Source organism: Pelophylax lessonae, assembly GCF_965119305.1.
Source record: "Pelophylax lessonae genome assembly, chromosome: 1".
NCBI classification, from domain to species: Eukaryota; Metazoa; Chordata; class Amphibia; order Anura; family Ranidae; genus Pelophylax; species Pelophylax lessonae.
The window spans coordinates 594,039,910-594,054,728 of record NC_138768.1 but is presented as its reverse complement, the minus strand read 5'-3'; the positions used below and the strand labels follow the sequence as shown (position 1 = coordinate 594,054,728).

The 14,819-nt window shown below is 42.8% G+C and overlaps 1 protein-coding gene across 1 annotated transcript in view; it reads left to right on the top strand.

Moving 5' to 3' along the window:
* Positions 1-11,342, top strand: part of TSPAN5 (tetraspanin 5) — a 249,636-nt gene extending 238,294 nt beyond the window's left edge. Inside the window, exons 6-8 of the mRNA XM_082244134.1 lie at positions 1,622-1,669; positions 1,851-1,967; positions 10,704-11,342. Coding sequence (XP_082100260.1) covers positions 1,622-1,669; positions 1,851-1,967; positions 10,704-10,769 — 231 coding nt within the window. The 3' untranslated portion in view covers positions 10,770-11,342. The remainder of the gene's footprint in view (positions 1-1,621; positions 1,670-1,850; positions 1,968-10,703) is intronic.
* The last annotated feature ends 3,477 nt before the right edge of the window (positions 11,343-14,819 follow it).

Below are 14,819 nucleotides of genomic sequence, written 5' to 3'. Positions count from 1 at the left end.
GACAGGGAAATGGAAAAATTGTGTCACTTCACTGATCCTTAAAAAATAAGACTCTTAACCACTTAAGCCCCGGAGGATTTGGCTGCTAAAAGACCAGGGTTTTTTTTTGCGATTTTTTACTGCGTGATTTTAACGGACAATTGCGCGGTCCTGCGACGCTGTACCTAAACGAATTTGATGTCCTTTTTTTCCCACAAACAGAGCTTTCTTTTGGTGGTATTTGATCACCTGTGCGATTTTTTGATCATGCGCTATAAACAAAAAAAGAGCGTCAATTTTGCAAAAATAACAATATTTTTCACATTTTTTTTATATGAAATTCCCCAAAAAAAATGTAAAAATCAAAATTTTTTAACATTTTCAGCCAATTTGTTTTATGCTACCTATGTTTGGTAAAAAAAAATTGCAAAAAGCGCATTTTGATTGGTTTGCGCAAAAGTTATCGCGTTTACTAACAAAGGGAAAGATTTTTGTCATTTTTGGTGGGTTTTTTTAACGCGTAATGGCGGCGATCTGCGATTTTTTTTTTTCTGTACTGCGACATTGCGGCGGACAGATCGGACCCTTGACTGACATTTTTGACACTTTTGGGGTTACCAGTGACATTACTGCAGTAATCAGTGCTATACATATGCACTGTTACTGCAAAAATGACACTGGCAGGGAAGGGGTTAACTGTATTGGACAGGGAGGGGTTAAGTGTGTCCTAGGGGCGTCTTTCTAACTGTATAGGGACATGGCTATTGGTGTAAAAACAAAGATCAACGGTCCTACATAGTAGAACCGTCTGATCTTCATTTTTACACCAGGGAGAATGACGGGCGGCTTGTTTACATAAGCCGCTCCGCCTTTCTCCCTACATCGGGTCCGCCGGTCACACGCACTGACTTGTCAGTGAACGAGCCGCGGCGGGCGCGCGCCCGCCCGCAATTGGCTCTCAAGTCAGTGACAGGCGAGTGATGTATCCATACGTCACTCTGCCTGGCCGGGGGGCTGACTGACGCAGCATATAGTCGTGCAGCGGTCGGCAACCGGTTAATAATATATAGGGTTAGAACATTTACTTTTATATAGGGCCAAGCTAGAACTTGACAAAAAACTAAAATAAGTGGTTTTTTACATGTCCATGTGACTTCTGAAATTTAATTTCGATGATTGGTTGCTCGGGTAGCCAAGCACTCCGTTATAGACAAACAAGGGGTGAAGCCAAGTGTTCCCCATACTGAGAAGTAAATTCAGTTTCTAGGGTTGCCTGGCAGTATCCCAGTGTAATGGGGGAGAGCGAGAAAAGTAAAATTTGGCTACTTATGGTCCCTCTCGTAAAGTACACCTGTTTCTTTGTAGTATGGACACAGTAGAATTCCCATTTAGGTCAGGCAATAAATGGGATCTTCTCTTGAAGCATCTCTGGGAACTTCCTGATTCCCATATAACTACCAGCTGAACATGATGGAAAATTGTGTCTTATAGTGAGTGAGGAATATAGTGAGAAAAATGTTAATGTACAGTAGGTCTAAACTCAATTAATAAATCATAGATAAGCTAAAAAAGAATACAGGGGAAACATACTGTTAGCATTTCTATATTTACATTAACATATTCTTCTTCTTGTAACTTTTAGGAAGACGTCATCAACACACAATGTGGCTATGATGTCCGACAAAAGCCAGTGAGTACAAGAGGGATGTCCAGCGGTGTTTTCTGATTTATGGTTCTTAAGATAATACATTTCCATAGCACTGTTCAAATAGTTAATATTAATCCTTAGAGGTTTATAATATATTTTAGATTCAATTACTACAGAGCAAATTCTTTTGAAATGTGATTTTTTTTTTTTTTTTTACATTAAGGAACTAGACCAGCAAGCCACCATTCACACTAAGGGTTGTGTTCCACAGTTTGAGAAATGGCTTCAAGACAACCTAACCATTGTGGCTGGGGTATTTATTGGCATTGCCCTTCTACAGGTAAGTGATCTTGATTGCAACAATGGTAATATCAAGAGGGAACCAAACTTAAGGGCTCTTTCACACGGTCCGCCTCCGCAGGCGGATCCGTGTTGCTCAGCGGGGATCGATCCGCGATCCCCGCTGAGCCGGGCGGATGACAGCTCCGTCTCCGCTTGCAGAGCGGAGAGGGAGGTGTCTCAGCACCCGCTGCCCTCTATGGGGGATCGGAGGAGAGCGGACCGCTTGTCCGCTCTCATCAGATCCACTCCGCTCCGATTACTGAACGGATGGAAAAATAGGGTTTCCATCCGTCCAGATTTCAGCACAGGATCGGATGCGGATGGCAGCGGGTGTCAGCGGAGGTGACCTCCGCTGACACCCGCTGCCCCATAGAGCTGCATGGAGGATCCGATCAGATCCGCCTAAAAAACTGACAGGCGGATCTGATCGGACCGCCCGTGTGAAAGAGCCCTTAAATGTGCTTTGTTAGCAGTTTTGCCTAAACCAAATCTCTCCTGCGATCTGTTCCTAGTTGCCAAATATAATTACCCACTGCTATGGGGAATTGGTAGAAAGGACTTTTTCAGAAAAAAAAAGTGTGAAGATACGCTGACTGTAGTTAAAGTAACCCTTTCCATCCCACAATGAAGATAAAGCCTGGAATAAGGATAAGAACCTTTAAATAGATCTCTAATAGACATATATATATTTGAGGATTGAACAATTAAAGCTGAACTATAGGAATTCAGTCATTTTGTAAAATGTTCTAGCTCACTATGGGTCAAGTCCAGTGAGGTTCATGACACTTCATATATCTCTTTTACTTACAACTTTTATTTAGGGCCGGGAGTACAGCTATCACTATACTCCTGGTGCTTGGACAGGGGGTATACTGCTATCTCACACACAGCAAAACCTCCCCTCTGCTGTTCATTCACAGAAGGCTTTGTATTTGTGTATGGGTTCACACAATACAAAGCCCTCTGTGATTGGGCAGAAGGAGGGGAGGGGCAAACACAATGGCTGCATGTGGTTCTTCAGCTGCAGGAGCTGGGGCCAGAATTATAGCAAAAGCTATGCTCCCGGTGCTCTGTAAAAAATGTAAATTGTATATTAACCTCTTCCTGCAGGCTGTATGCATATATGTTTTGGTTTTAACACTGGGAGACTGCATATATGCTGCCCTATGTATACACTTTTCTGTTCTGAGAGTGTACGCCCTACCCGCTCCCAGAACAGTTATCAGCGGGGACCAGAAAGCTCCCGATGCATAACTGTAATCAGGAGCATTCCTATCATGTGACCACTGTGACAGCCAATCACAGTGGTCACATGACCCAAATGCCTGCCTCCGCCTCCTGGCATTTAGAATCTCTTAAAGTGCCAGTAGGGAATGGGAATGGTTTAGGAAGATAAGTACATGAGGTGGCATGCAACTTGTTGGACGTAACCTCTAATAATCTAGCACATTTTACAGAGTGGCTGAGTTCCTGGAGTTCAACTCTAGGGGCCACCTTCCTGTAAATCTCACAACCCATTGGTTGTTCAATTTTGTGCAGCTTGATGGGAAATCTGTGTATCCAGTTGGAAGTTGCAAAAGATGGAAGTGAGCAAGCCAGCCTTTACCATTTTATATATAAAACTTTACTACAAAATAAGTCACAGTTTTTACCAAGTTCACTCTTCCTTTTTGGGTTTCAACCTGAAAAAAATGTATGGTTCAAGGTTAAGGTTGGGAGAACATAGATCCCCTTCATCTGTTGCCTATGGCTTCCAGCAGCAATCCTTGTAGTAATAATTTATCTCAAAAGTAAGTAGTCAGAACATAAGAATCCCCCTAAAGTCTAATCTCTGGCACTTTATAGCAGCTCTTAGATTCACTTCATTGCAGACACAGGGAAGCAAAGTTTTAAGTAAAACAGTGAGTATAGAAAATAATAACCCTCTTTAAAATAATCACATTTTGTTGCTTTGCAGCCTGAAATGAAGACAGACACAGTTTTTATTTTATCCAGCTGTATTTACTAGTGCAATTTATAACATCCAAGTGAAAGATATAACACCAACATGTCAGAAAAAAAATATAACAGATTTAATGAGTTGGAAAAAGGATCACCTCCCTTATGTCAGTATTTTGTTGGACCACCTTTTGGTTTAATTACAGCCTTTAGTCTGCTGGGATATGTTTTTACTAACTTTGCATATCTAGACTTTGCAATATTTGCCCACTCTTTTTTGCAGAATTGCTCAAGTTCAGTTGAATTTGATGGTGACCGTTTGTGGACTGCAGTCTTCAAGTCATTCCACAGATTTCCACGGGGTTTAAGTCTGGTCTCTTACTAAGCTATGCAAGGATGTTCGCCTTTTTCTCCTTCAACCACTGTGTGGACATTTTCGCTGTGTGCTTTGGGTCATTGTCATGTTGGAAGGTAAACCTTCTTCCTATTGACAACTTTCCGGCAGAGGGCGGCAGATTTTCCTCAAGACTTTAAAGGTATTTTGCCCCATCCATTTTCTTCGATCCTGACAAGTGCTCCAGTCCCTGCTGCAAAGAAACACCCCAATAACAGATTAATACCCTCTTCATGGTTTATTGTAGGAATGGTGCTATTTGGATGGTGAGCTGTATTGGATTTCCGCCAGACATATCGCTTGGTGTTAAGGGCCAAATAATTCAATTTTAGTCTCATCTGACCACCTTAAATGCACCTTAAAGATTTACATGGAGAAAAGTGTTATGGTCAGATGAGATTAAAATTGAGTTATTTGGCCTCAACACCAAACGATGTATGTCTGGCGGAAATCCAATACAGCTCACCATCAAAATAACGCCATTGCTACAGTAAAGCATGGAGGTGGTAATATCCGATGTTTCTCTGCAACAGGGACTGAAGCACTTGGCAGGATAGAAGAAAAATGGATTGGGGCAAAATACCATCAAATTCTTGAGAAATATCTGCTGCTCTCTGCCAGAAAGTTGTTAAGTGATCTTGAGCAATTTTGCAAAAAAGGGTGGGCGAATGTTACAAAGTCTAGATGTGCAAAGGTAGTAGAGACATACCCCAACAGACTGACAGTTGTAATTAAAACAAAAGGTGGTTCAACAAAATAGGGGGGTGATCCTTTTTCCAACTTTGATTTTTTTTTTTTTTTTTATTTCTCTCTGATATGTTGGTGTTATATTTTTCACTTGGATGTTATAAGTTGCACTAATAAATACAGCTGGATAAAACAAAAATGGTGTCTGTCTTAATTTCAGGCTGCAAAGCAACACAATGTGGTTATTTTAAAGGGGGGGGGGGTGATTATTTTCTATACCCACTATAGGTCTCTTCCCTTCAGTTTCAAGCCAGAGATTTTAGTTCTAGACTCTTGGATATTCTTAACTAATGAACCTGTCATAATAAATTATTGAGCACTGCCAGCATGTCTGAAGCTGTGAATTTGTGAACCATCATCCTCATTGTCAGTATTTAGTTCATGATCCAGAATCAGGGTGCAGCCAGTTACATCAGAACTCAACCTGTACTTTTACTCTAGGTCATTGTCTCAGGATAGTGACAATGACACCCCAGGAACTTTTTCCATTTAAAACAAGTTAGCAGTCAAAGCACTATCTTAGATTCAGTAACTGCAACTGGTGTGCAGATGTTTTTAGCATGGATTGATTGGACATGATTGCTTGAATAAACAATTGTTCCATCGCCATAAAGGGTTATATTTGCCTGCACATACATGTGTGTGAAGGGGGATAAAGGCAACCTGAGAACATGGAAATAATGCACAATGGCCATTGTTGGTTCCCCTGAAAACCGTCATCCAGGGATTCTGCTGCTATATACAGACCGGATAACTATTGTCCACTCCAGAACTGACTTGATCAGGTTATTATTATTTTTTTCATCCATAGGTACATTTATTCTTGCTTCTTTCTCCTTAGCCATGAGATTTAGTCTGGTAATAATGAGGCCTTTGTGTATGCCAACATTTCAGCGCATAAACAAACCTTTCTGCTAGGCACAGTAACAAAAGCCCAATCATCTGAAAAGACTTCAGACATCGCTGATTGTTTTTATACATTGTGCATGAATTGTATAAGAAATAGGCTGCCTAATCAGAGATTTTTGCCACTAGAAATACATAGTTATTAGACAGCCTGAGAATGTATTCTTTGATCTCTTGGATACATTAGCTTTCAACAATGTGTCTGTCATATTCTTCTTTGTTTTTCATAAAGAATGGCATCTAGTCAGTGAGCATGAACTGGGTAAAGTGACACGCTGTATTTGTCAAGCTGACCCAATGCATTGAGGTTGAAAGGTACAATCCATCTGAACTCAGGAATGTAGCCTGAAAATGCATACAGGAGACACATAAAACCCAGGACTTTAATTTTTCATCCTGGTAATGCCTATTTCCACCCTTCAATCCTCTGCAACCCAGTATTCCTGTGATTCTGCCAGCTAGGCATTCTCTGTTCCCCTTCAGAACATAAGAATCTCCCACCAGTTTACTGTATTTACAAGCAAGCCATGCAATCTAGTTATAACACCTCCAGTCGTTAAGACAAAAGTTATTAATGTTCCTCCTCCTCGTCCATTGAAGAAAGCATAGTGGCATTTAAATCTCAGGGAGGGAGGTTGAAAAAAATCAAATTCTTTTTTTTTTTGTGTCTTGTTTGAGAGATTTCCCTAAACTTCCTGTCACATAGGCACAACATGAAGTGAGGAAATCTTTCTAAAGTGAGAGAAATTCTCATAAACAGGTAGATGTCACTATAACAGATGTCACAACTGGAAAATTTCCTCTATGTTCCTGTTATTGTGACAACCAGGGCTTTATTTGAGCTGGAACTTGGTGGAACTCAGTTCCACCACCTCTGGCTAAGGCCCTCTGCTCCCTGCTCACCACTATCACTTGTCCAGCTTCTGGGTTTACAAGTGACAGCTTGTCTCCCAATGGCTCCCACAGATACGTATGATCTCCTCAGCAGCTCTTACTGAGTGCAGGATGGGAACAAGGGGGAGGCAGGTGCCGTGCGGATGAGGACACCCCCACTGGATAATCTCCCTGCAAGTGAGAGAGTCGGAGCCACCTACAGTGTGGCCGTGGTTGGGTTCCTGCACCTATTTTCTAAAGAAAAACCCTGGTGACAACTCATATTTTCCCTCAGTTTCAGTCACAGATGACAATGTTGCAATAAGAATCTGACAGGGTTGCTACCCGCTTTTTTTTTTTTTTTTTAAATTGATAGCCATCTTGTAATTTGATGCAATTAACATTACCTTGCAGTTCAACCTACTACTGCACAAAAAATGTGTATTCAAAGTTATGGTTAAGGTATGAGGGTATTCTGTGGATTGACTCACTGTTTTCCCCAGACGGATGTGATTGACTACCTGTTTTTTTCCCAGAAGTCTGGACAGAGATGGAAGTTGAATCAAGAGCATCCCCCGTAATAGGCATTTACCTTTTCCTGAAATACTTTTTAGGACTATGCATGGCTAAAATGGGATGCAGTTGATGCACCCTTCTTTTTTGCAACACTGAGATTATTCAAATGGTGATAAAAAAAGCAGAGCCTCCTATCTAGCAGTCAGTTAGATAAAGGATATGGTGTTGCAAACAATGTTCATTCTTGTCCAATCAAAGAGAAAAAATGTTAATTCTTGACCATGGAGGGACACAAGAATTCAGCTGTGTTATACTGCTACACACAGGAGGTATAGGATAATGACAAACAGAAAAAAATAAAGCCAGCCTTCATATTCTCTATTCTGCATGCCTCTAATTTTTGCTACGGTCCTTTTTTTTCCTTGGTTCGTGGAATTTTTTTCCCCTGTGACTTCATTCATGAACCTTTGCTAATACCACTTCTTAAACTGCTCTCTATATAGCAGATATCTGGATCAGTGTTTTCTCGCCTAGCTTTGGAGGTCAAACCTTGACCCTGCTGGACTGGATATGTGGGGCTTGAATGTACTGTGTTAGTGGGGCTCTTTTTAGGTCCAGAGTTGTGGCACAGCCCAGGTGTGACCCTGGCTCTGTGAACAAGGCTATTCAGGCTAAAACACAATGAACTACCTTGCTGTTTGCACCATGTATTAGAGCCTTTTCAAATTTCCTGCCACAGTTGGTTTTACCACAGTAAGGGGTGGAGGCTGAGAGACTGAGTGCCATCTGTTGAGTGGAGCAATGCGCTTGTGGTATGTGCTCTCTTTCCTGTTATTCAGCCTGGGGTAACCACTATCCTGTTGCTGATACAGAAGCACTATGTGAATCTTCTGTCTCTGGTCTATTTCCACTGCCTACTTATAGCAACCTGGTCACCACTTGCTTTCTAAAATTCCCATCAGCATCAGCTCCATTGGTTTCTGAATTCCCGAGGCTTAATTTTAGGCTTAGTTGCATTATGGCTGCACAGAAGTGACAAGTGTTTGCTAAGACACTGAAAGCACAGCCCTGCGACTATTGGTAACCTCAGCCCATACTCCCCTAGCCAGGTATGGCTCTGAGGAAGAGGGCATGGCCCTCGAAACGCATAAGCCATTAGTATCTTGAGTGATGTCCTCCCAAGCCTCTGGAGTAAGTGGAGTGGCCGAATTGATTGCTACTGTTTGATATGCTTTGGTAGTCTGGACATCTGCGAGTAGATACATTTTTGATTTGAATTAATGGTTTTAGAGATAATGCACTGACACTGAGGTCACCCCCATGTCCACAGGGACATCATATCCAATCAGAACTTCTTAGCTGTTTGTGCTCCACTCCTTGGGCACCCTGCCTGCAGAGGCTCCAAACGCTCAACAGCACCATCCCCTGGATAGTCTATGTATCTTACCTGGTCATCCTAAGTTCCCTGCACTCAGGGACCCCTTGTTCACGTGAGAATTTGGCTTTGGGAGTTGTACCCCACACCTGGGATTACACTTTCTTTGTCAGGAAACCTCTAAGTCCTCAGATACTGGTGAACCCTTTGTGGTACCAGGTATTCCTCACATTCAACTTCTCCAGAGGGAACCCCTTGACATACAAAGTTGGTAGAGACCAGTTTCTACTGCTCCCTTTCCTAAAAAGGACCTAGTCTCTTGGTTTCCTTAAGGATCTGCTATTTCTCATCAGACCTTATGTCCACCTTAGTGCCCTTTCCTAGCATTCCCATTGTGGATGCCCTTCTATAGAAGTCTTCACCCTGTATGTTACTGGACCTTTTTATTAAATGCCAGGGAAATTCCCCCTCCTCTAGGGGTTAGTAGGCTGTTGAGGGAATACCATTTTAACATAGCCTCCCTCCTTCTCTTATTAACTCTCAGTCCTTTTCAGTCTCCCCCCTCTATACATTGGGTGTCTGGATTCCAGGCAAGATATCCAGATGACAAGACATCCAGATGGTGAACCATTTTCCTGTGAACCAGGAAGTTCTTGGCTTAACTGATCAGTTTCTTCAGTTTAATGGGGGTTGTCTCTTCCCCTAACCCGGGAGCACTTCTCTTGCTAGGGTGTACCCATAGCTGGGCTATAATTCTGGCTCCCCAAGACAGATAGCTTCATCTTCATCAGGAAACCGGCTTGTGAGGTAAACTTGGTTGAACAACACCTAGGTTTGTCAGGACTTTCACCTCCACAAAGGTGTGGAAGTCCATCCTATGACAGGTCAGGTGGCCTGGTCGCTACACTAGATGATAGATGATATTTCTACTTTCAGCCACACTGTGTTGGCTTGCATTGGCTTTTGGATGTCCTCAGCCCAACAAAGTGGTTTGAGTGAGTAATAATCCTCACACTCTTTGGATATCTTATTTGTGAGATTGGTTGCCTTGTCAGGCAACCTTTTTTATTAATGGAACATTCTTTCTCTGATCCTAAGGGGGAGGAGTGTAAGGTTTGGGTGTTCACGTGTAGACGAGCTGCTCTTCTTTTTATTTGTCCAAGGCTCACTTTGGGGACCTGTTCTCATGTGAACTTGTCCCAGAGTTCTTTTAGATTTACCACATCCCGTTATTAGTATATTTTTTCTTTACTAGGCTTTTTCTGGTTCACAGCCTCTTGTTGTTTCAGGCTCCGTGTTCTCTTAGGCGGGGACATTTGTTTGATGGTGAGCTTTTCTATCCTGTCCTGTCTTGAATTTCAGGTTGATTCTCTGTGGTCTTTCCTTGGTTTTTGGCAGTTTTCCCACTTTTTATTCAGGGAGCTTCTCCTCATTTGGTGCAGATATAAGAATTTTCTTTTCTGGTAGTTCTGAGCTGCAGACAGCTCCCAAGTCCCTTCTTGGGTCTTTCAATGGTTCTTGTCCACCCCTCAATTGGACTGCTTTTGGACATCCCAATGATTTCTGAAAGAAAATAAGATTTTTGTACTTGCTGAAAAATCTTTTTCTTGATGCGCATTTAGGGATATAAGTGTGTTTTTTGCTTGCCCTGGTACTGCTTTCTCACAGAACTCACTGCCCTAGTACTGCTTTCTTACAGAGGCATGCTGGGTACAGAAGGGGTTTTTACAGGATTCTGAATTCCCTTTGTCCCTTCATGGACTCCAAGAAAAATATTTGACAGCAAGTACAAAAATCTGCAGTAAAGTTGCTCAAATAATTTCAGTGTATATACCTCATGTGGAAGGGATTGTTATCTTCACTAAACTGGGCAATCACTTAAATGCTTATCCATTGTATTTGGTGTGGCTGATGAGATAAATAAGGTGCTTTGCAAGTTTGCATATCACTACAGACTGGCTTAAACATTTGTATTTTTCTTGCAGATATTTGGCATATGTCTGGCTCAAAATCTGGTGAGTGACATTGAAGCTGTCCGGGCCAGTTGGTAGAGAAGTTCCTCTTGAGATCAAGCTCTGTAGAACACACTGGAAACAGATACTTGGCTTGGCAGCTTGATAGTGTGGACCGGCGCCAAGAATGTCCAGAACCCTCTTCTGAGCAGCAGAGAAGAATTCTTGGGCAGCTTTCCTCATAACTGATGGCACAAGCAAGCAGCACAGGTCTTTTCCATGCAGGAACCACTGTAGATCTCTCGGTCACTGAGAAGTTAATGTGAAAATGAACAATTCTTCTTTTCTATTGTAAATTGGATTGCATGTGTTATCAACTACAACGTAATTATTCCACCAAGCATTGTATCCCATTCAGGGGATTCTAGAAGATTCTGTACACATATTTGGCAGATGGGTGTATTTCTGGTAATAGCACTACAATCAAATCCTGTTATCCATTTCATGCTTTAAACCGCAAAGATGTCTTGTAAATACTCTGTGTGACATGTCACCAGATTCAATTTTGTTTGTATTTGTATGGTAAATGGATTTGGACTAAATTGATAGACTTGACGGTGGTGCTATGGCAAGGTGAAATCTTAAATACAACTGCTTTTATAAAAAATTCAACATTTTGCAGATGTGTCAGTTATTCACTTTGTGAACATTTAGTAGATGTCAGTTGTGTTAAGCATGATGGTCTGTCTGTATGTGCTGCAGTGCGAAACACCTCCTTCAGTAAAATGAAATCACCTTTTTGACCTCTATGAAACAATTTACATCAACTTTGGTAGCATAAACCAATACAGTCCTTAGCTTGCCATAGCTGACCAGATCTAAGTTAGAGGTAAAAATATATTTGCTCTCAGAGGATTCCTGCACTGATGAGGATGGCGGCATTGCTTACAGTGACCCATATAATCTTAGTGTAAGGCTGGCCATACATGATACAATTTTCTGTCCAATTTTCTTACAATTTACCTTCAAGTATGTAGTACGAAGGCCTGCCTAATTAGATACAAGTGAACGTGTTGTTTAGCTTTGACCTCACATTATGTGGTTTGTGGTAGATCGAACAGAAAATTGTACAACAAAAGTTTAACATGTATGGCCAGCCTTATTCTCATTGTATAGTTTTGCAGTAGTGAAGGCAAACCAATTAAGGGTATATCTCTCAAACAGGGACTTGCCCACCTCCTGTGTTGGTGAGGGCACATCTCTCCACAAGGAACTTGGGCAACAATTAAAAAAACACTTCTAGTATAGTTTGGAAGAATATTCATCGGGTCTTTATTGGGGTCTATCTTTCCTTCCTCTGTCTCTGGCAAGGTAACAATAAGAGTAATTCTCCAATAAAAAATCAGACAGCAGTAAAAGCACTCATTGAGTGTAGTTGGGAAGGGTTGAGTCCTCTTTCCGGTTTTTATTGTTTGTGTTGAACAGACTTCCTATTGATGTCAATTATAAAACAGCAAATCCCAGTACAGGAAGTGAGGGGAAATCTCCTCAGCATGGACAAGCCAGCAAAAAAAAAAAAAAAACCTAACAGGGGACTTAACCCTTCTACACTCCAAACTAAAAACGAGAGACCTTTTTGGTTGGAGGTTCATTTGTAAAGCAGGCAACACCTTAACTGAGTCTCAGTTTTAATTATTAGCAAATTTGAATATTAGCCATCCTATTGATATCTGATTATGGTAACATAAAACCCTTTCTAAAGCTTTTTTTTTTTTAAAAATGGAACTGTTTCGATATCAGAACGGAAGTTCATCTAGTGTGTTTGTAGTAGATAAGGAAATATCTGGAGGACTACACGAACGGGTGAAATGAGACATGGCTCAGTTCAGTGGAAGCTTTAGGGCTATAATATATACAAGTGCTTTTTCCTCACTCTCGTCACACACTCGTTATATATATCACACAAGGACATTAGATCTGTCAGTGGTAAAATGTGATGAATGTGGCAGGTCGTGTATCCAGGCATTGGAGGTCGGTGCTCGAAGAACAGGCCTTTGTTGACGGTTGGCCCTAAATGTTCATGTGTACTGCTCAATGTATTCCCCAGGAATGCTGGAATGTCCGTTGAACCAGCCTAATTCTAACTATACTACAATCTCATATATATATATATATATATATATATATATATATATATACAGTATATATATGAGATTGCAGTATAGTTAGAATATATATATATATATATATAATGATAGATTTGATTAGATAAAGATAGATTTCTCTGTCGCTCATTGACAGACGTAGTCCTCTTTGATTCATATCAATTGGGTTATGCTGCCCTCTACAGGAGTAGGACTAGGCAGAAAGAAAAACGTTCTGGCTCCACCTTAGGGGCAGTCCCAGAGGGTATATCCTCTCTCTCTCTCTGCTACAGGATGTCAGTTTTTTTCTGTCTAGTCAGGAGTAAGGACCTAAGTTCCTTGCTGGGATCTTTGGTCCTGGCAAGATTTTTTAGAAAATTTTTTTTTTTTTCTTTTTTAGGTAGCTTTTGTCTCCAGTTTTCCTGTGAGATCTTCAAGCAAATCACGCCGGATCTGGGCGACGGGCTGGATGTTGAGATCCAGTGGTCACCCCAGCCGGCCTACGAGCGCGCGCAGACCATAGCTCTGCGCTGGGTCGGCCGCGACACATTCAAGTAAGTATGCGGGACCGGGCGACGGGCTGGATGTTGAGATCCAGTGGTCACCCCGGTTCAGCCTACGAGCGCGCGCAGGCCATAGCTTCGCGCTGGGTCGGCCGCGACAGAGTCCCATTGAACGGGGACTGACCCTGCGAGTTAAACGTCTCGCTTGGACGCCAGAAACCAGTAGATTCACGGCGTCCGTATTGGTCGACAGCCCCCCACCTCGGTGGAGAGGGTACTGTGAAGAGAGGTGCCCGTCAGTTCCGGTATGGTGAGTAAATGTTCCCCCTTCCCCCCTGTGGGGTTTTTGGGATACGGGCCCCTCTGTGTATGGTCGGATCCTTTTCTGACATTAAGGTTCCCCCTTTAGCCTATGACATGTTCACATATCCCCTGTGATAGTGTGATCTGATTTGGGAGCTGACACTCCAGCAGGCTTGGTTTGGGAGCTAACACTCTAAAGCAACCTTGGTTTGGGAGCTGACACTCTAGCAACCTTGGTTTAGGAGCTGACACTCCAGCGGGCTTGGTTTGGGAGCTGACACTTCAGCAGCCTTGGTTTCTCCAGCAGATTGATCCAAGGAAGCCTGGTTCCATTTACTATAGTAAACATATAAAGCATCCAGAGCAAAGGAGGTTATAGCCTACCTTAGACTGTAGTTATCGCCATGCTCCCGCAGGCCGACAGGCCGCCATCAGCCTTTCCAGAGCCGTTCACAGGCCACTGCACTGGAGGAGCCACGCTAGACCGGCAGTCCGCTGCCATTTTGATGTAGACCGCATGTCTGCATTGCCTACACAGGCCGCCCGCAGGTCATGCAGGCCGCCATTTTTTCGTAGCCTATTGTCTCCTGCATGTGGGGCGGCCATGTTTGATGTGCCCAGCCGACCTCGAGGAGTAGCTGGGAACGCCGGAAGGCGTGCACAGAGGGCGGAGCCACTTCCTTTTACCCGGGAAACCTAGTACAGGACTTCCCAGTCTGCATAGGACAACGCTGACAGCAGTTTGATAGGAAACTTCTCTGCATCAGGTGGTGAGCCCTTGGGGTCTCTCTCTCTCTCTGTGGGGGTCCAAAGCAGGTACGCTGAGGGGCGCTATTGCGCTGGTGGATTACAGAAAAAAAAAAAAAAGAAAAAGGTATTTTTTATTTTTTCAAATTTTTCACTGGCAAAGTGTCCTGGATTAACATGGACCCTGCCACACATGTATCTCCACCTGATCCCCTCGAGGTGGCTGCAGGGCCCTCCAGTTCCCCACTTACTATTGAGTCATTGTCAGCAGTTTTGGAGTCTTTTGTATCCCGGGTGGAAGTGGCTTGTCAGGGACAGGGCGCAAGGAAGCGACCCCCGCCTACCCCCATTTCATCTGAAACTTCAGATTCAGAGTCTGAGCCTATCCCTGCAGTTGCAGGTACCTCATCTGGGGTTTGTGTCTCGGGTACTGTCTCTTCAGACAGTGAGGA